Raw genomic sequence first — 25397 nt, 5'->3', positions numbered from 1 at the left:
TCAGCTCTGACTGAGTCAAACCTGATAGAATTCAGCCATTAGTGGTTCAGAGAGGCTGAGAGGGAGCCTCTCCAGTGTGTATCTAAAGAGCAGTGTCAGTACATAGCCACCCCAGTGAAGTTAGTTTAGAGTTGCCTGTTCAAGATGACACAACTGTAACTTTTAACTAACTTCACTGCGGGGCTGCAGTCTTATGGTCTATTAGGGGTTCATCAATCGAGAGAAAGAATGCAGTTTGGTGGAGCTTCGACAGCCATCAAAAGGTTCAAAATTGAAAAATACTAAGTAGAGGGTTAATGAAAAACAACGTAAACTGTGAATGATGAGTCTTGATCGGTATATAAAGTGAAGCATTTCACAGACTACCACTGAGGGCTGGGAGCTGGCAGACGTGGGCCACCCAACTGTGATTAGAGAGCAGTGTTGTTTTTTTAATATGTCATCTCCTCCGGATCAGACAGTAGCAATTACTATAGCTGGATTTCAATTAGTAGAGGAATGTCATTATTTATAAAACAACATGTAGAATTCAAAGACTTTGCACTAAAATGTCAAGATTTGGACCTCAGTCAGTCAACGACATGACTAAAAGCACTGGGGGTTTAGTTACTCTTTATGTACAGTAATGGAGTATTTGTAGTTAGTTACTTACACCTCTAGTTCCTACAAGTAATATTCTAATATCTTCATTCATTTGCTGTAGACAACAGATGAGTCACATTTTGTGTATTTAGCATACATAGAGAACACACTCATACATACAATGTTCCATCAACAGTGTTTCACTGTAAAGAACATTCCTCAGTATTAAATTCAGCACATCACACCTTCCTCCATTGTTCAGCTGAGTCCTGAACTCCACACGCTTTCATGTCCCCCTGTGGCTCAGACATGGTATGTTCCACAGACTTCAGCCGTCACTTTTAGGTCGTACCAAGGAGAACTTTCTGGAGGGATCAGGGATGAACCATTTCTCCCACAGATCCAAGTGAACAGCAGGGTAATTCCACGGTTTAAACGGGCCGTTCCAGTGCAGTAGATGCGCCCCCTGTAGGTAGCTATCAGAATAGCGGGCATCTGGACTCCAGCCTGGACAAACAGGAAAACTCATTGAAATTGGCACTAGAATATCGTTATGTCTTTGAGTGTAAATGATTGCACTCGCTGTGACTTGTCATTATTACTGTAATAACAGCGATTATCACCGTAAATTAAATTAATGTTAATTAGTTGCTTCTTTATTTAAGATGTTATTGTTTTATTTTTGTTAACCTTGTTTAAAGTATGTTATTCATTTCCCACTATGACTGGTATGTTGCATAGGTATCCTTGCATTAGTTTGCAATACTAAGTCATTATTTTGACATAATAAGTCAATATTAGAGATACTAACTCAAAATTTAGCAATACTAAGGCATTATTTAGAGATTTTAAGTCATTTGTGATATTAAGTTTTTTTCCCCACCTTATTGGTGGGAATTGGCTTCCATAGAAGATACCACTGTGCCATTTAGGAGCCAGTATTGAAATTCTCCTGTATGTGAACAGCAGTGATGATCTTACCCAGGTGTCTGACGTGCCACAGTGGGTCCAGTGTTGTGTATTTGTCATGAAACACGATTAGCATGGGTGGAGTGGCCACGCCTCCTGCCATGGCACTGCTGTATATGTTCTGCCTGGTGAAGAGGAGGAAGAGGGTTTCTGATCAGGCAGATACTTCTTCTGCTCCACAACTTGTGAAAGATCTAGATATAAAACATTACAGCCTCCATTTATGCAGTTCAAAGACATACAATAAGAAGAGAGACAGAACAATGTCAATGTCTATTGTAATGTCATAACATTACAATAGATGAATGAATTTGGGTGTGCTTGTGATCATGTCAGGGCTTAGTAAATGAAATCAATGAAAAGCTACAGAGAGCCGGTCCAGAGAAGCTAAACCTGTAGCAACATGCTCTATGAGTAGACTGTTGTTTGCTTGTTTTATTTTGATTACAGTGGTAAAAAGCTTACATGATGAAAAAGTTGCACCAAAATATCCATAGAATCTTCTTAAACCACCTCCCACTTACAAAATGCAACCACTGAAATCTTTACTTACTTGCGTAAATATGATAAAATAAATGGTACATTATTTAATAACAGACCAAAACATAAACTGTTTCCACCACAGGAACTTTCACAATGACTAGGAACCTTTGGAGAGTGTTTCCACCGTTGGGATCGGTGTCTAAATGAAATTCTTGAGACATAATTTTACCTCCCAAAACTTGTCTTCTTAGGTATAGTTCTTTCCTAAAATAAAGGGACTTTGGGGGTGGGGCTTACAACGCTGAACCATTCTGATTGGCAGCATTTTATTTCAGCCACTGTTTTTAAAAATCTGCAGCCACAAACCAACACAGACAACAACAGGCTTCTTGAAAAGTAATTCCCAGGACTAAAAGTTTTGGGTGCTTGGGGTGGGAAGGTGGACATGAGCCACTTAAGATTTTTGGATGAACAAAATGTATAATCGTGTATCATCAGCATAGCTGTTTAGATTAACATCAAGTCCTCTGAAAGCAGTTCTCCAAGCCAATCATTGTTTAAATTTGTCCAGAGCTTCATCTTTCTGGAAAAATACAACAGGAAGGTTTCCAGAAAGAGCTGGTCACTGTGCGTACCTGAAATTCTCCTCCATCCATTTCTCCAGCTGTTTGGTGATCTTCTGCTTCTTCCATTCGCTCATATCTGCCACAAACACCCCAGGGTTGAAAGAGCAGTCTCTGGGGTGGATGCCCAGATCTCTGATCTCTTGTTTCCTGTAGTCCAGGAAGCCCATGTAGGTTGTCTATGGGACAAGCTCAGAGAGGACGCCATATTTCAATTACGAAATCTTTAGAAAAAGATGTCCCAGGAATATTACATTCCGTATTAATTCAGCTAATGGTCCAAAGTGACAACAACAAATCGCTTTAATTAATTATACATTTCCCATGAGTACACACTGACAGTTAATACACAAAGTGATCTGAGAAAAGATATAAACATCCACCTGCATGCCGATGCTGCGCACCATCTCATGTGTGGAGGGCAGGTCGCAGTCAGTGGCAAAAGCAGCAGCATGACCTGGCTTCAGTTTGACATTAAACAGCTCCTTTATGTCTCCTGAAAAGGATGAAGAGCCTGTAAGTGGTATAGCATGTACACATACATGTACTGTATGCCTGGTACAGCACTATTGTGTTCTGTATGAAACACTCATTATTAGATAATAAATAGAATACCATTTTATGTAAAAACTAGAAAACAGCGCGCAGACTTGACATGTTCATAAATTTGACTGAAATGCTAAATCTCATAAATGAAGGTGCAAGCGTTTAATGAACCACAAACTAGTCACATACATACCCTGCACAATGACATCGTCGTCTAAGTATATCACCCTCTTATGGCTGATGTCAAGCAGAGGTAGATAAAAGCGCACAAAGTTGAGCTGAAAAACAAAAGCAGTTAGTTTCATCTCTGTGAAACAGCAACGCCACATTTAGATTGTGGAGTAACACTACATGAGTACATGTATGAACAAAAGCAAACTCAGTACTCACTGGATGCAAGAGATCAGGTCGAGAGGAATCTGGTTTCACCTTTCCTTTTAAAATCATGGGGTTAAACTCCAGTATCTTGTACTTGATGCGTTTTAATTTAGTCTTCTCTATGTACTGCCTGTGACGATGCAAAGAAAGCAAGATTATTTCTATATTTTTTTATTTTTCTTTCTTTGAAGGGATAGTTTAGACTATCAGATTTGAAGTGGGGTTGTAGATGGTGGTCAACATGCCTCTACTTTGGAGAAGCAGATAGAAGTACCAGCACGAAAGCTAAGCAATGTCCTGCTGTAGACAGGTTCAGAAGCAGTGTTTGTGTTGTATTTTTGTCTCTTAAGAAAGGCCCTACCAAAAAAGATCAATATCAGTTTCAGTGTATGTTATATTTAGAATATTTTCTCCACTTTGCCTTGCTGTCAAACAGCCTTTTTTCACAAAAGAAAACTGCAGTTCCATAAGCCAAATGTTGCTCTCTTGCTCAAATAGACTTGACATTGGCAAAATCTTAATTTCTACCTTGCAGAACACAGGAGTTGCTGGTCTACCGCTGCTTTGATCTGTTTGTTTGTGTTGTTGTGCGAGTTTGGGGAATCTGAACTAACCTTTTAAAACACCACAATAACAAACAAACTAACAGATTGAGGCAGTGGTAGACCTGCAACTGTAGAGTTCTGTGAGGTAAAATGACTGTTTTTGCCAACGGAGTTTGTTGGTTTGGAGAGAGTAATATTTGCCATATATAACATCAGTTTCTCGTCAGAAAGGTCTGTCTGATAGCAAGGTAAAGCAAAATCAGGAGGCATGTCAGTGGCTATCTACTGTTGGTAATACACTGACTGTTGCTCCATTTAAAATAATCCAGACTATTTCCTTAAAGACTAATGTGAGCCATAGTGGACAGAAGAGACAAACCTCGCTAGTTTCACTGCATCACGAAGAGTAACAATATAAAAGAACACACTGGCATGTGTGTTGCTGTAGATGCTGTTGATGGTTGCCATGGTTGCACCCATACGCTCCTCCGATGCACAGATGACGATGGAGATGACATTATCCACCTCGGGTGCTTTCACTGCAGGACCTCGTGCTGCGCTTCCGACACTCTTCCAGTGATCTGAAAGGAATCAGAGGAGAGAGGCTGAAGGTCCAGATTTTGTTGTGTCATTTTAGATGCAGGCTTTTGCAGATAAGACTAGTTTAAAGTATACAATCGATCAATTCATTGTTGGTTTCGGTCTTTTTGTGGGATTTGATGACAGTAAATTATATGAAAATATGAAACATCAACATATTTATCCAGTATTTTAAAGCTTTGAATAAATCCTGTGTGGATGTACCTGAGCGTTTGGGCCGAGTGGAGGCTCTGAGCAGTGTACTGTGCAGGAGGAGGAACACCATCAGCACCAGCAGCACCAGGAGGACACGGTTAACTGAAACACATGGAGAGGCTGGAGTGAGTGTGTGAGGGACTGAGACATGCAGGCACGCTCTTTGTTGTTTAAGTATCCAAACATATTGCAAATATTGTGCTCAGGCTCCAGAATTGACATCAGTACGTCCACATATAATTATATTTTTATTTCAGATTAATGTCTCTTTTTTTCAACTGCTTAATTTAGAAAATATCAAGTAATATAAGGAAAAACTCCCAGCACAGGGTCACAGAGCCTTGTTTTGTCTGACCAACAGTCCAAAAGCAAAAGACCTTCAATTTACAGTGACATAAAAACAGTCAAAAACAGCAAACCCGTAGAAGCTGAAAGCAGAGACTGTTTTCCATTTTTACTCAGTAAATGACTTCAAGGACTAGTTTCACATTTTGAGAAAAAAACATTTTTGTGGTTGCGACATGGGTGTCATGAAATCGGAGCTAACAGGAAACTTCCTGGTCACAATGTTGTGAACAGGACATGAGGGGGCCATTCAAATAGGTTCATCTCCTAAACACGGAAAACATGATAAAAACAAATTCATTCATTCATTTGAACGTAACATTAAGTGCAAAGTCAGCAGGCAGTTGGCGTAGTATAGTGTAAAGAATGGAAGTAGAATTAATACGTTGTATTTTATTTGTTCAATTTGTTGTCAAACAGAAAAACACCAATTTGTGCTGTAGACTGGACGGCTAAACTCATAAAATGCACAAGGCTAATCATTTAGCCCTGCCTCAGGTCAATGTTGAAAACCATGCTGTTGCTAGCTAACTAAAGACTCTTAGCTCTGTGCTGCTAAAAGTTAAAGATAGATTAATTGATTGGCTATTGATATAAGATTACAAAGAAATTGAAACAGGTGGACAACATGACCAGGGGATGTGAAAGGCTTAAAAAGGTATTTTTCATTTCATCACGACTTTAATGAGCAGACATGAGACTGCTGTTGATGTTCTCAAACAAATTAAGTCATTATCAAAATTGTTGCTGACTTTCTCTTGATTGACTGTTTATTATTATTTATTTAGTGTAGATGCTCATGTCTACCAGTGACAAAAAATATTCCTGTGGTAAGTCATAAAGTTTCTGTTTTGAGTTAAAAATCATAACTATGATTAAAAAGTCAGAATTATGAGCTAAAAAGTTGAAATTATGAGATAAAGTAGAAATTATGGAATAAAACTTTAAATTATGAGATAAAAAGATGAGATTATAATAAAAAAGTAGAAACTATGGAATAAAAAGTCAAAATTATGCCGGCAGCAAGTCAGACCTGTTCCCAGTGCATGTTGGACTGTTCATTATTTTTACAGACAGAATTTCTAGGTGCAGCCAGGGGCCGGAGGGAGTCCGGTTTGGGGACCACAGAATCTTATCTCTGCTTTTTGCAGATGATGTTGTCCTGTTGGCTCCTTCGAACCAGGACCTTCAGCATGTACTGGGGTGGTTTGCAGCTGAATGTGAAGCGGCTGGGATGAGAATCCGCACCTCCAAGTCCGAGGCCATGGTTCTCGACCGGAAACAGTTGGCTTGCCCCCTCTGGGTCAGAGCAGAGCTCCTGCCTCAAGTGTGGAGGAGTTCAAGTATTTTGGGGTCTTGTTAATGAGTGAGGGGAGGATGGAGTGTGAGATGGATTGGGGCAGTGGAAGCAGTATTGCGGTCGTTGCACCGGCCTGTCGTGGGAAAGAAGGAGCTGAGCTGAAAGGCGAAGCTCTCGATTTACTGGTCAGTCTACGTTCCTACCCTCACCTGTGGTCATGAACTTTGAGTCATGACCGAAAGAACAAGATCTCGGATACAAGCGGCTGAAATGAGTTTCCTCTGCAGGGTGGTGGGGTCCTCCCTTAGAGATAGGGTGTGGGGCTCTGTCAACTGGGAGGAGCTCAGAATAGAACCAGTGCTCCTCCACATTGAGAGGATCCAGCTGAGGTGGCCCGGGCATTTATATTGGATGCCTCCATGAGGGCCCGGGGAAGACCCAGGACACTCTGGAGTGACTATGTCACTCGGCTGGCCTGGGAACGTCTTGGGATCCTCCCCGGAAGACCTGGAGGAAGTGTCCGGGGAGAGGGAAGTCTGGGCATCCCTGCTTAGACTGCTGCCACCGAGACCCGGCCTCGGATAAGTGGAAGAAGATGATGATGATGATGAATTATGAGATAAAAAATTCAATTCATAATTATGTTAAAATTGTTAGTATATCATTTTGACTTTTTCTCTCATTATAATGACTTTTTAACTAATAATTTAGACATTGTATCATAATTTCAACTTTTTCATTTCATAATTATGACTACAACTAATAATTTTGACTTTTTATCTCATAATTTTGACTTTTTAAAATCAGAATTGTGACTTATCATGTGGATATGTTTTTCTTTCACTGGCAGATTTGGGCTACCATAGTAAAAAGCTGTGCAGGCTAGAAGCAGAACGTGTGACTCTTTCCACCAGCTGGCTGTCAGGCAGAGCAGAGAGAAAAGAGGATCAGAGACCATCTGCAACCAGTTACGAGACACTTTGATCATTCTTGGCTGCTCACTCAGGTGCCATAACTAATTATGCACAGTTTACTACCTGGGCAGCAGTTTTACACTGAAAAACTCAAAGACTGCACATGTACTCATTAGACATTTTTTTTGAGTTGTTTGTAGTTCTTATAAACTGAACGTTCTGCCTTATTGTTCCATCATAAATAGTTTCTGTTGCTGAGTCACATTTCATCATCCCTTGCAGGGCAGGCTGCCATTTTCACAAGGAGTAAAAATAAGGGAAAATGAAAACATTGAATGCAAATCTGCAAGGTTTTAACCTGAAAACATTTTTGTATGACTGACATATGCATCATTATTTGTTGAGTTTCAATTTGGAAGCAAACTTGTATAGTATTTTGCATTCAGTTCACGCTGCTGTTCGCACAGCGGGTGGAATCATAAAATTTAAGTCTGCACAGCCCGTCATCTGGTTACCTCATCACTCCCTCCCCCTACATACACATATACATTTGGTGTACGTGTATGGAAACTGGACGCTTTCCCAGAGGGAAATGTGGGGGTTTCTTCACTGGCAATGGCGGCACTAGCTAAACCTCACTTCTTACACAAAGCAAAGCTGATCCTGCAGTTTGTGTGAGCATTAAACCACAAACAGAAAACTGAGCTGGCTACATGGTGAAAAAAGTTTAAGTTTTGAAATGAGCAACAAAAAAAAGATGATCTATAACCTTTAGTTGAGATAATTTACTTTTTTCTTCAGATAAACTTGATTCTTTGTATTTCAAAGACTCAAATTTATTTAGAGAAGAAAAGTAATTTTTCTCAACAAAAGATTAATAGTTGGTAAAACTTTTTCAAAACATTTGAGTGGGGCTCAAAACTCAAAAATCTATTGCAGTAAGTTGCCTTGAAATTTTGTGTTGGTAATGCTTCCCATAAGTTCCATAATTTCTTGGTAAATAGGTGGCAATTACTAAGTAATGTATTTGAAATATCTTAGAAGTTACCCACAAATCAAATCAAATTCAATGGTTAAGTATGTGACAATAAGCCCCAAATTACTTGCTAATTACCACATAGCATGAAATTTGGGGTAAATTCGCAGTCACAGAAAGTTCAAATATGTGAAATGGTAATTGCCACCTAGTTGCATGAAAGCAACACTTGCCAATTACCAGACACTTGCCATGAAATTTGTGAGTAATTTCTGGGTAATTTCCAAGACATTTCAAATATATTATTTGGTTATTACCACCTATTTACCATGACATTATTGGACCTGGAAATTGAAGCGTTACCTTTGAGTTTTCTTTGCTTTTCCATTTTTACAGTGTAGTGTTACTGCCCATCAACACTGTGAGAAGACAGACACTTCTTTCTTCTCTGTCTTGTGTGCATTGACATCACTTGAGACCATAAATCAGCCATACTACATTTGTATCACACTTACTCTAACACTTAACTTACTTTTTCTCAGGAGAGCCATATTTCATGTTTGCTTCCAGCGACATCTGCAAAGACACACACACACACACACACACACACACAGGGAGAGTTAATAAGTCACTCAAGAGAAGTTACCGTCTGGACAACCAAAAGATGAACTAATGCTTGGCCTTATTAATAATGATGAATGTTTGGCTGTTTCTTCAGTGGACTATTAACACTGAAACCTGGCATCATAGAATACAGTTATAATTGTTACTGTAATTAAAACACAGTGGAAAATCTGAAAGCCTGCAGAGAACCGTTAAAAGAGAGAAATTCCAGTGTCGCAACGACACTAGAAGTGTCTGTATCTGCAGAGACCTACGGACTCTGCCTGATGTCACAATTCAGTTATTATCTACTCATGCTCATACAAGTTGAGGGTCAGGTTTAGTTTTTAAGTCCATAAAATACTGCTGGAGTTTCATAGGAAAACTATGTTGCAGAATCTCTCAAACAATGGAAGTGAATAGTGACCAGTTTTCTAATGTAAAAAAAAACAAACAAACAATAAAAACATTAAATCCATATTGCTCGTCTAGTGTAATCCAAGTCTCCTAAAGCCACAACATGGCAGGTTGACTAAAAATGTGATTTTTTAGCCTGATTCTTAACTGTAGATCCTTAACTTTGAGCCATGTTCACATGCACACTGTCTGAACTGGGTGTGTGTGGTGTGATGGTGTGCAAACGGCATGTTGGGACTTAAGGAGACTTGGATTATGCCAGACAACTTATTTTTTACATTTGAAAACTGTTCACCATTAACTTCCATTATTTGAGATTCTGCAACACTGTTTTCCAGAAGTGTTTTGTGGACGAACAAAATAAACCTCAACCCTCAGTCGGCATGAGGATGAGTAGATGATGACTGAATTTTCATTTTTGGGTGAACTATGCCTTCAATAAAAAGAGAAGTGCTTCTTCATCATTTTTCTTTTTTTGGGGGTGGGGGGATGACATATGCAGAAAAGAGCTCCGAGGATACAATGATTTCTTACTTGCTGCATTATAGATTTTTAAAGTGTTGGATGCATTGGAACAAACTTAAAGAGAAGCTGCAGCTTCCTTCTGTTTAGAAAGGGTTTCTGTTCATCTCTAGATTTGTCACATTAAGTTCCATGTATGATGTATTTGATTGAGACTTAATGAGGAGGGGTTGGTTCTACGGTTCTGTAACAAAGAGAAATCATACATTATGATTTCAACACACAGAAATTCATCTTGTGTCATACACTTCACTTATACTGATGTCTATGACGGTGACAAACTGCCAGCATGATGGTCAATAGAGGCATCAGCCCACCGTGACAGCGTCACAGTTTGCCTCGCCTAGGCGTAACAAATACACATGTTCTCATTTCACGGACAAGTTAACCATAATAAATATGCAACATCTGGTTTGGCTTTCAAAAAAAAGCTTGCTGGGAAACACCACAAATGCCGGTCACAGCTTGGTTTAGGCACCAAAAATACTTGGTTAGTTTTAGGAAAACATGACGGTTTGGATTTAAGTAACTTCTTCCTTAAAATATTCAACTTTTACTTTTTGCCTCATGTGGGAATCAAACCTTGGTCTCCTGTGTTTTACCCATCACTTCTACCTGTGGTGACTTTTGGCCCTTTTCTATACCCAGGGCTGGCCTGGCTCGACTCTTTGACTCGGCCCGTTAGCTCGGCATGGCAAGGGTTTGCATTTTGAATACAACAGGGCCGCTCACTTGAAGGTGTGTCTTTTACCTGAAGAGGAGCTCAAGGAAAAGTGGTGGATAAACTGTTCATATGTGTCTCTAGGATAAACACACTATTTCCTTCACAGTGAAAGTGCTGTTGTTTTGTTATGTTGTTTTGCAGATACCTGAAAGTAAAACCGCGACAGAGGAGAGAAACTGCATTTCAAATCATAAAGATTCTGTTAGAAACTACAGAAGTAGTGAGGCCTGAACATAAAGAGACTATAAGAAATGTCTTCCACTCTGCTCTCCTGCTCATGTTGTTCGAGGGGGAGAAAGGAGGGTTGTCATGGGTTGGCTGTGGCCAGAGAGGTGTCACTGCAGCCCATTTGGAGGAGGGTCTTGCTCGCTTTGGCCCCAGTCCAAAGTAGGTCCATCTCAGGCAGGCTTGGGCGCAGCTCGGCGTGCTGAAAGTGATACTGAATAGGCAATGCGGCATCATACAGTTTGGTTCAGAGTGACCAAAAACACCAGCGGGAAAGGTCCATTTCTTACTCTTTGTATCACATTCTTCTTTTGCTTCCTTTGCTTCCACCATTATCACCCCCTGCTGGTACCACACCTTCATACACGTGCGTACTTGTACGCCTAGGCGAGCCAAAATGTGACACTGACACAGAGGTGTTTAGTAAAGTCACAAATTTGATCGCTTTAGACTCAACTTATTAAATTACAAAAGAACTTCAACTCAACTATGACTTGCACACCAGTGACCTGTGACCTCACTTTGACTTGAGCCTTTTGACTTGAAAAGACTTGACACCTTCCCCTAAGCTCAAAGATTGAAACCTCTGTTATGTAAAAAGTGTGACTCCACAAATCAGTTCACTTCTCTTCATTCCCTGAGTCAGTGAACGTTAACACTGCTCAGTCTGAGCCAGTCCACTCTTAAATCCCCACATCTACTTTGTTTGAACCAATCTGAGAGAACCATGAAGAACTAGTGTTGCGTTACCGAGCTCCAGTTGGAAAAACTTATACCAAAGATAATTTTGTTCACACACAAAAACTACAAAACAGGCAATAACTTCCAGTTTCATTTGAAGTTATACACAGAACGGTGAGTTGAGACTGGATTTAGATTTGGTGAAGAGCACATTATGACTTGTTTAAGACTTGAAACTAGGGCTGTACGATTTTGAAAAAATATCTAATTGCAATCGCAATATGATTTGCAATATTAGAGTGAATGATCATTTTTACATCATTATTCCCATTTTCATTGAAAAACATATTGAAGATCTGACTTTTGCGGTGATCTGTACCAAACGATGTAGAACTGCAATGATTTGATGATGATTTGATTTATTTATTTTTTTTAAAGAAAATCATCTCATTCTCAACAAACAAGACATTTGAGGACATCATCTTGGGCTTTGGTAAACACTGATTGACATTTTGTGATATTTTTTGGACCAAACAACTAATTGGTTTATTGTAAAAATGATTGACAACTTAACCGATAATGAAAATAATTGCAGCCCTACAAAGAGGTTTTCTTAAGTCTGCAGAATCTGATGTGTAGGCCGCCACGTCTCTGCAGCACCACAGTCATTTTACTTTATTGCAACTTCTGCGATTTGAAAATTGCAGTGGACCATACTGAGAGTTCAATAAAATTTTGATTGTTGTTCAGCCCTACTTAAAAGTCAAAGTTTTGAACTTTTCAGTCTTGACTTGGGACCTGAGAGCAAAGACTTGACACTTTACTCATGACTTACGAAACAGTGACATAATGTCACCTCTGCTGACACAGGATCCTCTAATGGATCAGTGTGTGAATTACACAGTTCTGGCACGAGACCTGCAGCTAAGTCCCCGAGACATGATGCCAGGAGACACTGGACGACACATGTGGTTGTACTTTGTCCAGAACCTTGCACCACTTCCTTCCTTCCTTCCTGGTGCCAGGGCTTCATTGAGGAATCTATTTGCCTCCCAGCCATTGAAACATTTATATAACTGCAGTCACAGAATCGCACCTACAGCGTCCTGCCTTTTAATGCTTCAGCACCTCCTCAGAAAACTGCAGGCTCTTAACTGAGCTCCAGCAGGCAGCTGAAATGAAACAGGACAAGCAACTTGTGTCGCGCATTTGTTTCACGTTTGTTTGTCGCTGTTTAGAGAAGCCCAGAACATCTGGAGCTGATTAGCGTCAGAAGGCAGAACATACTGACACAACTGTCTCTGGACTGCATTCGAACAATCAGTAATCCACTGAAGACTTTCCAAATTAGAACGTATCAAGCTTGTTCTCCATTCTCAATGCACTCATAGTCACATTATTGATGTTTTTGCAGAAGTGCACCACCAGTAATGAGCTCTCACATGATTTTATGCAACTTGTTTTCTTTATTCCTGAGAATTTGTCAGATAATTGCTACTTAATATTACAAAAGGTTTTCAGTCTGTCTTACATTATTTTCCTTAAAAGGCTTCTTACAGACTTCGAGGAATGAGTTTACATGAAGAGTTTTTGATTATGCAGCATCTGCCAACTGGAGCAGAAAACCTTTTTTTTTTCCTCTGTAAAAGGTTCCAAAAAGTTTGCATGTAACTGTGTGTGTGTGTGTATGTGTGTGAGTAAGTGTGGTGAATGGGGGTTGGGGGTACAAACCAGAGCACATAAGTCATCACACTGCAAAAAATTTCCCCAACCTTGATGAAGAAGTTAACTTTTTCATGACTAGAATTCACTCACAAGAGGAAATATCTGTATTATTTCACTAATAGGCAATTAAGTTCAATTGTTTGGGGGAATTTATTAGGAAAAAATGTCTGATATACGCTAAAAGGAGGCACTTCCCTTGTGAGCTACAGTATGAAAAACCCCCTCAAAAACCACTGACCAGCAAGTGTTGAGAAACACTGAATCGCATTGAAACAATGTAAAACTGTCATGCATCATGCATCTGTAGATTTTCCACTTACTTCTCAAGTGAAAAGTTAAAAAGACCTTTTTTTTAAAGATAGGTATTTTTTTCAGTGTTGCAGGACAAAAAGTTCTGATGACTAACAATGCAACAGAGTGGCACAAATACCACAAAATACAATGAACATACTTGACAATATACAAGACATATAAAGCTGTGAAACTGCATTATTTTAATTAGCAGCAATACAAAATGCACTTGAGTAAATATGCACTTTAAAAGACAATAGTATTGTAAGGGGGTGTGTCCCTGTTGGTTTGAGGACATGTGTAAATTGAATTGTAGTACACTTTAAAGCACATTCAAAGTGTTAAAATGTAAATTACTTACCAGACTAAGCGGTTGGTGGTTGTGGTCGCTCTCATTCCTGGTGTTCATGGTCCATGTTGTAAAACCTCTGAGGACTGAGACTCACCCTCACCAACAATCCCCCTTTTCTCTCCTCTCCCACCTTTTTTTTTTCCCTTCTCCTTCCTCCTTACATCCAGATGTGACTCATCTTGTTCACCAGCAGTTAGTCTGACCCCTCGCTGTCATTCAGCCAAACTGGATTAGCCACAGCCACCTCATATCACGGAATCAGGGCAGGGATATTGAAACATTAATTTCTGCTGTGTAAACATTTTGCATCTTGGGCTTGTTACTTAAGCCAGTGTGAGAAAATCATTTACAGTCATTGAAATTACACTAACACAGCTCTGTTTTAACCAGTTGTATACTTAAAGTAGTATTACTTATGCTAATGCTGGGTAATTACTTGTAAGTTAATATAGTGGAAAAAATAATAATGATTTTATCGAGCCAAGCCGTACACCGTCACAAAACTATATTTCCCATAATGCTTATGGTGTCGCTGTGCTTGAAAGGTCAACAAAGGCTTATCCCTTCCTCGACAGAACAGTGTGGCTTGTCACATTTGGTAATTAGGCCTGTGGATGTAAATGATGCATTTAGTCTGTTTTTCCAGCTAGGAAATTTAAAACGTTCACTATGACATATGTGGTTTTGAGGTGTGTGCAACATTTCTTTACCTCACTAACACGGTTTGCCTTGAGTATGTATATGAATAAATTGTATGTCTTAATAAATAACGTCATATAGATAGATATGTGACGTTCTTATGATGTACAAAAGTGCAACAAATAATCATTGAGCTTAGAATTTAATTCTCGGCTCCAAACGGATTAAATTTTTCTCTCTTTTTTGATCGTAAAGGTTACAGCCCCCGGTAAATGAGATCGTAACCGTGTAGTTACAGTGTAAGGTCATGGTTGGCCACTTAATTTTTTGCTACTTGGCGAAAAAAAACCTTAGTAAACACTTGTCTCCAGCATGTCTTCAGGCAGCTCAACTTAATCAACTTCTCTCTTTTTGACTAGCAGATGACTTTTTATTCCTGCAGCAGCCTTTAGCATCTACCCAACATGGATGAAAACACTTTAAAGCTGCTGGTGAAGTTCACTCAGGAGGGACAACTTAGCTCTTTGGAGGAACATGTTACATCAGGAGGCTCGGCGGCGGTTCAGACTGTCATTAACAAACACTATGGTCGGTCCGGAGATACTCTGTTGCACTACGCTGCCAGACACGGACACCTAGACATCGTGGAGTATCTAACACAGCGGGTAGGCATGGACGTGGAGGTGTACAACAACGACTACAAGAGGCCGCTGCACGAAGCTGCGTCCATGAGCCACCTGGATTGTGTCAGATACCTGCTCCGGGACGGAGCCAAGGTGGACAGTTTGAAGAAGGCTGACTGGTGAGCATGGACATGTTATCGTGGTGTTTATTATTCTAAAATATGTCATCGGTACCTAGGGCGCCCTCTCTCGGCTTTAAAAACGAACTTTCCAGACATGGCTGTCAGCTCCCTTCGATAGCTCAGTTGGTAGAGCGGAGGACTGTAGTGGCGTAACGCTGAAATCCTTAGGTCGCTGGTTCGAATCCGGCTCGAAGGAGAGACCTTTTGAGTTACCGAAAGGAGTACAGTGACTACAAACCTACTTTTAAACGATACACCCGTTCAAAAAGCAAGAGAGAAGAGTTAGCAATAGCCGGCTAACCATATTAGCCTAGTTTGTGCATGACACGTGTTATGGTTCCGTGAGATTCAGAGCCAAGTGCGGTTTTGCAAGCTACGTAGAAGAGGTTGAAGTACTTTGGCATTAAAAATGACACAATTAATTTGATACAAAATTCTGACAGAATTCCACACTTACTTGTTGCAAAAAGTGCCCACTTGTTCACAGCTCACAGATAGCTGGGGTACAGTGTAAAATGTAAATACAAACAGAATGCAATGATTTGCAAATTATTTTTGACCTACATTAAATCAAATACAGTACAAAGACAGGACATTTAATGTTCACACTGATACTTTGTATAGTTTTGTTAAATATACACTTACTTTTAATATGATGCCTGCAACAAGTCACAAAAAGTTGTGACAGGAGCAGGTTTACTACTGTGATACATCAGCTTTTCTTTTAACAACACTCAGTCGGTGTTTGTGAACTGAGGACACTAATTGTTGAAGTTTTGAAAGTTGAATTCTTTCTAATACATGACTTCAGGTGCTCAACAGTTGGGGATCTCTGTTGCTTATTTTGTGCTTCATAATGCACCACACATTTTCAATGGGAGACAGGTCTGGACTGCAGGCAGGTCAGTCTAGTAACTGAACTCTTTTACTACAAAGCCACTCTGTTAAAATGTGCTCAGTGTGTTTTGGCATTGTCTTGCTGAAATAGGCAGGAATGTCTCTGAAGAAGGTGGCAGCATATGGTGCTCCAAAACTTGTATGTACCTTTCAGCTTTAATGTGGCCTTCACAGATGTGACAGTTACCCATGGTGACCATCACAGATGCTGTCTTTTGAAGTGAGCGCTGGTAGCAATCTAGATGGTCCTTTTTCTCTTTAGCCCGGAGGACACAATGTTCATGATTTCCAAAAACAATCTGAAATGTGGACTCATCAGACCACAGGAGACTTTTCCACTTTGTGTCAGTCCATCTCAGATGAGCTCAGGCTCAGAGAAGTCTGCAGTGTTTCTGGATGTTGTTGATATATGTCTTTGTCTTTGCATGGTAGAGTTGTAACTTGCATCCATCAGTAGAGACGTAATCATAAAATTAACAAAAAAAAAATAAAAAAAAATCCTTTGCTTTTATGGCCCAGTATAGTTTCAGTAATTAACTGCAGAAAAAAATAGATGTGTAATAACACGGTTATTTTTTCTTGCATTGTAAAAAGTAGCAGTAGCTTAATCTTTATACATGCAGAAGACAAATTATCCCTAATCACTTATTGTTAGAGCTAATGGACAATTTAATTATTTAATTACTTCATAATTTACACACTGTGAAGGTTTCAAAATGCAACATCTGAAAATCACAATGAAATGGACAAATTACAGTTCATGGAATGGTAAACTTAAGTTTAATTAAAAATTGAAAATGAAATATTTGGTAATTTAGTGTGAAGTATTTACAAATTTGATTGTAATTATTTCTATTTGTAAAGATTTTATTCCCTGATTCATAATTATTTTTTCTTCTGTGTCTCCTTTATCTTTTACTATATAAAATATACAAAAACATACTGCCATGTGTTGGCTTGTAAGCTTGTATTGTGATGATCAACTTGGTCAGAGCAGGTGTCTCTCTGTCTCTCAGGACCCCCCTGATGATGGCCTGCACTCGGAGGAACCTCGACGTGATCCAGGAGCTGCTGAGCCACGGCGCCGACCCTGCGCTGAGAAACAAGGACGGCTGGAACTCCTTCCACATCGCCTGCAGGGAGGGCGATCCTCTGGTCGTACGGCACCTGCTTCTCATGGCGCCGGACGCCTGGAGGACGGAGAGCAAGACGCTCAGGACGCCGCTGCACACTGCAGGTAAGGCGTTCTCGGATCGTCAGATCCAGCTTATGAACATGTGATGTGATGGCTGAGTGGCTTCACCTGGAATACACAGAAAATGTCCTGACTTCAGGCTGGTTTAAAACAGTTATGTTCCCAGAATCTCAAATCTCTACGTGTGTGGTATTCCATCGTGGCCAATTCTCAAAGTCTGTGTGGCACCAGCAAAGATTAATTTATCTAAGATTAGTTATAATCAGGGTTTAGCAAAACTAGGTTTGAAGTGAGTAGAGCTGACAGCTTCTCCTCATTTGGGTTTTATGTTGTTATCCAACCAAATTCTCAATCCATCATTGCTGGGGGCGGGACATCTGCAAACCTGATGTATTTTATTTTGAGTGAGAGGCTATTTGTATAACATTTACTGGCCTCAAACTGACGGACACCGTGTCAGTACCAGCACAAAGTGTTACATCAGGCCCCAGCCTCAGAGGACAGAGGAGCTGAGAGGATATAAAGTTTATTTTTGATGACAACATGTGTGTTGATTTTATTCTTCTGGTCTGCCCTCTTAATGAGCGCCTGCTGGTAACGTTTTAAACTAAATGATGGATGAATACCAGCTGTTCATGACCAGACCTCAAACGTGAAAGCTGTAATGTTTTATGTTGTTTTAGTATTTAATTTAACAGCTATACTGTGTCAGCTTACTTGATAGACATGCCCTGAAGGTGATAATAGAGCTACGTGTGGAAAAATAACTGGTCAAACTGCAAGAATTCATTTGTTTGGCAACACTGTGACACTTTGATCAGCACTCAGTCAGGCTGCAGGTAGAGTTACACAGTGCACTGTGGCTGATTTAAATAATCTAGAAATAATGCGCAGATTTTTTTCCCATCGACCAATTTGTTGGTTGAAAAGTAGGACGAATTTTCAGTTGATCGAGATTTTCATTGGTTAATAACCTTCCTGTGCAAAAGTCATAATAATGAAATAAAAAAACTCTTTGTCAAAAATATACAAAATTCTGGAGAACAGTATGGACGCTGAAACTAGTACCCAAAAGCAAATTCAAAATATTGGAATGAATTTGCATGGAAATTATATTGAAGATTTTTCATTACACCAGAGGTGCATTCAAAAATTAACACATCTGTGACATCTTATTGCTGAAGAAAGTGTGAGGAGACCAAGGCGAACCATTCACGCATTTTCTTGTTCTGTCCTCTATTAAAATTATTTTGGCATTCAGTTACAACAGCGAGTGTGTTTCAAATAAAAAAAAAAAATCTCCACCTGAGCTGTTGCAGGGAAGAGATCATTATCTCTACAGAATAATGAGAACAGCGGCTATGAAACAAATGACCAGGATGTGGCTAAAACCTGCAAGTTCATCAGTCAAAAAATGGATATTAACCATAAGAGAGATTTCTGAAATGTAGAGGGAATGAAGAGACAGAGCATAGATGGTGATGGTTTAAGTGGATGAGGCCATTAATGAATTAAATGAATTAAATAATGAGTTTTATGAATAAGAGAGGCATGATTAGTGTACTGTGAACGGTTCGTGAATGTTCTGAATGTGTACATGTACGAGCTCATTTATGTGTTCATATTTGTATGGGTGTATATATACTATGTATGGGGGAAACAAATTGCAATAATATGCAAATACTGATTGCAAATATAACATGAATTTATTGCAATAAAAGTATTTAAAAAGAAAAAAAGATTTTCATTGGTTGTCCACAGGCCCAAAAATAAGTAAAATCCAGATTTGAAATTAAGTAGGTCTTTATTGATGTAAATGAAATGAAAGTTTGTTCAGTATGGAGATTGTTACATAGCCAATTTAAAATAAATGAATAAATTAAAACTCTTTTCAAGTCCAAAAACAGTCAACTTTGGGCTGCTCTGTAACATCTTCACAAAATGGTAGACTGTCTGCTTGCTAGCTAAAAACTTAAAAACATTACATTGTTTGTTTGTTAACATTAGCTAAAACATTTTAAAAAAGCGTTTTCTCACTAACGCTAACTAAAAAGTTAACAAAATGTTACATTGTTTGCTGGCTAGCTAAAAGTGTTGTCAAAAATATCAAGTCATTATTAAATATTGACACTTGATACTTAAACTGTCTCTGAGGAAGTTGATTATTTTTGCTTAATCCATCTCAATAGGGCAGCATTTTAAAAGTTAAAGCTCCTGTAAATTTAAAGTTCATACTGGATCAAGTCTTTGTGCAACAGAATTATATGTGAACTAAGTTCAGAGTAAAAACTAAATGGAGGTTTAAAGAGAGGTTTAAATTCGATCTTTACTTTAAAAGTTATACCATGATTTAATCAGGTTTTCAAATGAATCCTTGTTGGTGTAAGATGTCTGTGATGATCAATTAAAAACTGACCACTACACTCTCTCTGTTCTTCATACAGCAATGCACGGCTGTGAGGAGGTTGTGAGGATCCTGCTGGAAAGGTAGGTTGAAATTCTGTATCTGGAATATTTATCTTAAAACAAACTCCATCAAATCAAGTCAGATTTATGAAATGTTTCAGCTCTTTGAAACATGTAATGTCATTTTTGTCTATGCCACCCCCAGCCGTTTTCCTGCTCCTCCTCTGAATTTATGGCTCAGAATGTCCTGAAATGATAAATAGAACCAACAAGACTCACAAAGTATGAACAGAATTGAGACCTAGAGGCTGCGGTTTGATCCCTTGGTTTGGCTGGATAAATGTGGTAGAGGAAAGTGCAGCATTTAGTTTGTATTATTTGATATGGGCCTGTACGAGGTCAGCGTATTACCAACAGCAGACGGTGGTTGACACACCCCCAGTTTGCAGAGCAGTGTGCTTTTGTGAACAGGATCTACGTGGTTGTATGTGAGTGTGACAGATCTCCAGCTGCCATGTGTTCACCCTCCTACTACACTTTAGGGCTTCAATGGAAAAGGTTTCATGTCAGAAGTGGGATTCGAACCCACGCCTCCAGGGGAGACTGCGACCTGAACGCAGCGCCTTAGACCGCTCGGCCATCCTGACACTTTACACTAGATTTAAAGGGCCAGTTCACGTTTTCACTTGTCCTAGAGAAAGAGTTTGGCTTATAGAACAGAGGTTCCCTTTGAATAAAAGCTGTCTGACTGTAAAGTAAAACAGGGAAAATATTCAAAATATAGTGTACACGAAAACTGATATAGATTTTTAGGTAGACCTTTGCCATTTGCCTTTGTACATTGCTTAGCTTCTGTGCTGGTGCGCCTCTTTGCTTTTCTTAATTGGGGGCATGCCAACTGATATCTACAGCTAAAATTAATCTCATTCAGAGGCTGTAGTGGGCTCTGTAATTTTAAAAATACCAGTGAAGATACCAGTATCATATGAAACTAGGTGACCTAGTCATGCTAGTTTGTCAGAAAGAGGAGTGTCTACCATGGATAAGCAGGTTACGGGATTAAATAGTTTCTTTTCTGCCTGTCTTAATGATCATGAGTCTTCATGGGGTCTTTTATTTTGAAAATTAACTGGATTCCCCTTGCCTTTTCTGTATCTGAATTCCTGCCTGTTTAATCTGTTCTGTGCTAATTGACCCAGCATCTGGCAAAAATGGACTTGGCATGTATTTGAAGCAGAGCAGAGACACACTTCTGAGACGCACCGAGGCGCTGCTGGTGGAATCATAAGCATGGTGTAGAATGGCTGTGATCAGCTCCGGCTGACGTGGTGCAGCCATGATGCAACTCAGCTGCGTCTGGTGGAATTTAGCAGTTACAAAAATCTCCAAATACCAACAAAGCATGCTTTTTTTATGGTGTTGCTTAAGGTCTTTGTGTTTGATTGTGGTATTTGTGGCATTTTCAATCATTTTCATCTATTCTCAAGTGGTCAGAAATGGTTAAATTGTGCACCAAATGCGTGTAACAGATTATGTGACACAATTGAGCATGTGAAAGTTCATCATATACTTCATCATAATGTTCTAAGCTCTTATGCACTCAAGGCTTTTAAAGTTTGAATCAACGCCTTAAGAAAACACGTTTATTACAGATTTATGACAAGCAAAAGTTGACACACCTTCATTGGTCTTCCTCCAGATGTGGTTACACCCCAGACAGCACTGACAGCTGTGGAGTCACTCCCTTCATGGATGCTGTCAGGAACGGACACATTTCAGTGGCCAGGCTGCTTTTGGAGAAGCACCAGGTCAGAACAATGTATTTCAATATCAGCTGATGTTAGAAACTGCGATATTTACGTGTACTGCCATGACCTGATGTGTTCGCACTGCAGGCGTCTCCTACAGCGGTTGACACCCTCGGGGCTCAGCCGGTACACCAGGTCGCTGTCACTGGCCAGGAGGAGGCGCTGCGCTTCCTGGTGCGGGACCTGAACGTAGACGTGAACCAGAGGACGGCTGACATGCAGCTCACTGCCCTGCATTATGCTGCCAAGGTTAGAGGTTTAATTCCCAACCAGGGGTACTTGTACTTCAGGAAGTGTTTCTGCAGATGTTGCAGTAGTAGATAGAAATGAGGGAAATGTGCAAATCTTGTGCAAATTTTCATAATCATCAATATACATATTCCAAAAAAGTTGTGATGCTGTGTAATCTCAGAGCACGTTTCAAATAGAGCAGATCTTGACCGCGCTCTTTATGAACCCAACTGTTCCCACTTAGAGGAAGCACTGAGGCAACTGTGTGGGGAAAAACTTAGTTTTAACAGGCAGGAACCTCAAGCCAACCTGTTTGAAATGTGTTGGCATCAAATTCAGAATGAGTGTATATTTACAAAAAACAAAGGTTATCTGTGAGAACATTAAAGATCTTTAGTAATTTACAAAGTTGGTTACTTTTATATCTAAATGTGCTCAAGAATTTACATAAAATAATGATTAGATTTCTTAATACAATAACATCATCAAACCTCCACAAAATTGACTGGATTACTTCTCTATGAGAGACTGCAGCAGCACCCACAGTAAAAAGACTTTGACTGGTCTTTACTGCCATCTAGTGGATCTTCTTAGTACAAGACTGTGTAACCAGACAGGCCGAGCCAGACAAAAGAATAGATCATTTTGTTAGATAAAGGGTTTATATGTGTGTAATAGATCTTCGGGTGTCATCTACACGTCCTCCTGTTGGCCAGAAGCTGCCGACACCCTCCTACTACTCTTTAGGGCTTCAATGAAAAAGGTTTCATGTCAGAAGTGGGATTCGAACCCACGCCTCCAGGGGAGACTGCGACCTGAACGCAGCGCCTTAGACCGCTCGGCCATCCTGACAGATGTCGTTCCTTAAAGGGCTAGTACACATTTTTACGTATGCCAGACTAATACACTGACTATGACTAAGTACCTCATGCAGCCCCATTTCAAAAACTACGAACCATCCCTTTAACTGTCTCTGTTATGGAAGGATTAATATGCAAATAATGCTTAGCAATTGAAGTTTGCCAGAAATGTATTCAAGTCAAGTCGACTTCCCAAAATCACAAATGTGCAGTCTATACAACCCCTGCTACCCTTATGTCTCGAACTCAGACAGGAACAAACTTCACAAAAAACCACAAAGGAGTGAGCTCTCTTCTAAGACAGATATGCCATAGTTATCAGAGATGGGAAGTAAATAAGTACAAATACTTAGTTACTGTACTTAAATAGATATTTCAGGTATCTGTACTTCCCCTGAGTATTTTTTTCTGGCAACTTTCTGTTTTTATTGGCTACATGTGAACACAAATATGTGTACTTTCTACTCCTTACATTTGCCAAACAGGCAAATGTAAGGAGGGGAATTATTGAGGGGAATTATTGATATTTTTACTGAGTGTCATTGCACGCTGCTTTCCCTACATTCCCTCAAGACTGATTTCAAGTGGAGGGCACGATAACTCATAGAAAAGACGATTTCTTGGTGTATCCACCAGCGCAGATCACACCCGACAAATGTAACAAGACAAAAATGTCATAAAAGACATAAGAAGACCGATGCCAAGATGAAAAACAACAATGCAATAGATAGAACAAGAGGAAAATGACATAACCACAAAAGACAATGACATAACTGCAAAAGATGTAACAAGACCAAAAACCTGAAAGATGTAACAAGATGAAAAAGACACAACAGGATGAAAAACAATGTAAAACATTGTGACAAGATGAACATGACAAAAAAGACAGAGAGACGAGAGACGTAACAAGACGAACCACATAAAGAAGTAACAAGATGAAAAAGATGTAACAATAGAAAAAACAATGTAAAAGATGTAACAAGACGAAAAAGATGTAGCAAGATCAAAGATGCATAAAACAAACCACATAACAGATGTAACAAGATGAGAAAGACATAACCAGATGATAAAAAAGACGTAAAAAATTGTGACAAGACTAACATGACAAAAAAGATGCAACAAGATGAAAAAGACGGAACAAGACAAACCACTTAAAAGACTTAAGGCTTTGATAATTTGACTACATTTCAAAGCCTGTACTTTTTCACTCTTACTAAAGTAAAGATGTTGAATCAGTACTTCTACTTTTATCTTTCTTTTGTCTTTTTTACACAAATATCTGTACTTGAGTAAAGAATATGTGTACTTCTGCCACCTCTGATAGGTGTTTATAGTAAATAGTAATAGTAAAAATACAGTGGAAATCTTCTCACACGTATTAATGCACCTGGTAAATTACCTCTCCATTTTCTGCCCTGTGTTTTTCAGGAGGGCCACACATCCACTATAAAAACACTGGTGGAACTGGGGGCAGATCTTCACGTTCGGGACAAAAAGGGCAGAACTGGTAAGCAGTGTATCACACTCAGTGGTGGGCTTGTTTTCAACAAACTTTAAAATGAGTGATATCAAATTTGAAGAATTTCTGGCTAAGCAACAGTAAAAGTTAAAAGTTTAGAGTTTAAACTCAGTTAATCTGCTTCATGAGGACAACATTAACAGTGCTGGCAGGATGGGAATTGATATGATTTTATTACGGCTGCAACTAATGATTACTTTCATTGTCAGTTATTTTCTCGATTTATTCATGAGTTGTTTGGTCTATAAAATGTCAGAAAATGGTGAAAAATGTTGGTCAAAACCCAGGTGACTTTTGTTTAACCTACATCCCAAAGATATTGAGTTTACTGTCATGGAGGAGTAACGAAACCAGGAAATATTCACTTTTAAGAATTTGGAAACAGAGAATCTTGAGTCTTTTTTACTTAAAAAATTACTCAAACCAATTAATTGATTATCAAAATAGTTGGTGATTAATTTAAGGGAGACATTTGTGATATATGTGGTGTAATAAATCATAAAATGACCATGATATGTCATTAAAGATTAAGGAAACGTGTGCAGTATGGTCTCTGATCATCCCCTTTTTCACTCTTCTCCTCTCAGCTCTTCACATGGCCTCCATCGGTCAGCATGCAGACGCAGCCAGGACGCTCCTGCAGCTCGGACTCAAGGACTGCAAGGACGCATCGGGCACAACAGCGCGGCAGCTCGCCAAGAAACCAGACGTAGCGCGAGTGTTTGAATGTGGTTCACCAGGCGCAGTATAAACAACACCAGAGGGATTCAGAGTGCATGTTTGCAGTTGGTTCCGTATAATTAATTTAAGTAAAGACATTTCATGCGGTTGAAGTCAATCAGTTACGGTTGTGTGGATTAGAATAAATCTTAACTTGAATCGAGTTGTGTAGTGTATTCTTCAGTTACAACATTGTGGACTTCAGTCAAATGACCTAAATCTGTCTGTTATATTTACAGCAGACCTGACTGTAGTACTACTGATTTAAAACTGGACTGGACCTGGACAGCGATAACTAGAAAAGTGTCTCCAAAATTAACT

The 25397-nt window shown here is 39.4% G+C and overlaps 2 protein-coding genes and 3 non-coding genes across 8 annotated transcripts; 2 read left to right on the top strand and 3 right to left on the bottom strand.

Annotated features, from left to right (window-relative positions):
• Positions 1 to 711: 711 nt before the first annotated feature.
• Positions 712 to 14587, bottom strand: glt8d2 (glycosyltransferase 8 domain containing 2). The gene is made up of 10 exons (XM_084711170.1): positions 14006 to 14587; positions 8989 to 9032; positions 4931 to 5023; positions 4506 to 4707; positions 3594 to 3711; positions 3397 to 3481; positions 3041 to 3153; positions 2670 to 2836; positions 1564 to 1676; positions 712 to 1089 (listed from the first exon to the last, which is right to left on the bottom strand). The coding sequence occupies exons 2-10, from the start codon at positions 9005 to 9007 to the stop codon at positions 911 to 913; spliced, it is 1089 nt and encodes a 362-aa protein (XP_084567296.1). The 5' UTR covers positions 9008 to 9032; positions 14006 to 14587; the 3' UTR covers positions 712 to 910.
• On the top strand, positions 7435 to 25235 carry ankrd16 (ankyrin repeat domain 16). 4 transcript variants are annotated; one of them, XM_084711168.1, is made up of 8 exons: positions 7435 to 7572; positions 15058 to 15437; positions 17354 to 17574; positions 19977 to 20019; positions 21638 to 21746; positions 21834 to 21995; positions 24266 to 24344; positions 24944 to 25235. In XM_084711168.1, the coding sequence occupies exons 2-8, from the start codon at positions 15100 to 15102 to the stop codon at positions 25105 to 25107; spliced, it is 1116 nt and encodes a 371-aa protein (XP_084567294.1). In that variant the 5' UTR covers positions 7435 to 7572; positions 15058 to 15099; the 3' UTR covers positions 25108 to 25235. The 4 variants fall into 4 exon arrangements, with proteins under 4 accessions (XP_084567294.1, XP_084567295.1, XP_084567293.1 ...); XM_084711169.1 differs by lacking the exon at positions 7435 to 7572 and adding an exon at positions 14625 to 14685; XM_084711167.1 differs by lacking the exon at positions 7435 to 7572 and adding an exon at positions 14697 to 14934.
• trnay-gua (transfer RNA tyrosine (anticodon GUA)) lies at positions 15549 to 15636 on the top strand. The gene is given in 2 exon segments: positions 15549 to 15585; positions 15601 to 15636. It is a non-coding gene; the product is annotated as a tRNA-Tyr (tRNA).
• trnal-cag (transfer RNA leucine (anticodon CAG)) lies at positions 20503 to 20585 on the bottom strand. The gene has a single exon. It is a non-coding gene; the product is annotated as a tRNA-Leu (tRNA).
• Positions 22747 to 22829, bottom strand: trnal-cag (transfer RNA leucine (anticodon CAG)). The gene has a single exon. It is a non-coding gene; the product is annotated as a tRNA-Leu (tRNA).
• Positions 25236 to 25397: the final 162 nt, after the last annotated feature.

Source organism: Lutjanus erythropterus, chromosome 22 (genome assembly GCF_056507025.1).
Source record: "Lutjanus erythropterus isolate fLutEry1 chromosome 22, fLutEry1.hap2, whole genome shotgun sequence".
NCBI lineage: Eukaryota > Metazoa > Chordata > Actinopteri > Lutjaniformes > Lutjanidae > Lutjanus > Lutjanus erythropterus.
Note: the sequence above shows the minus strand (reverse complement) of the source record. Positions and strands in the feature narration are given on the sequence as shown.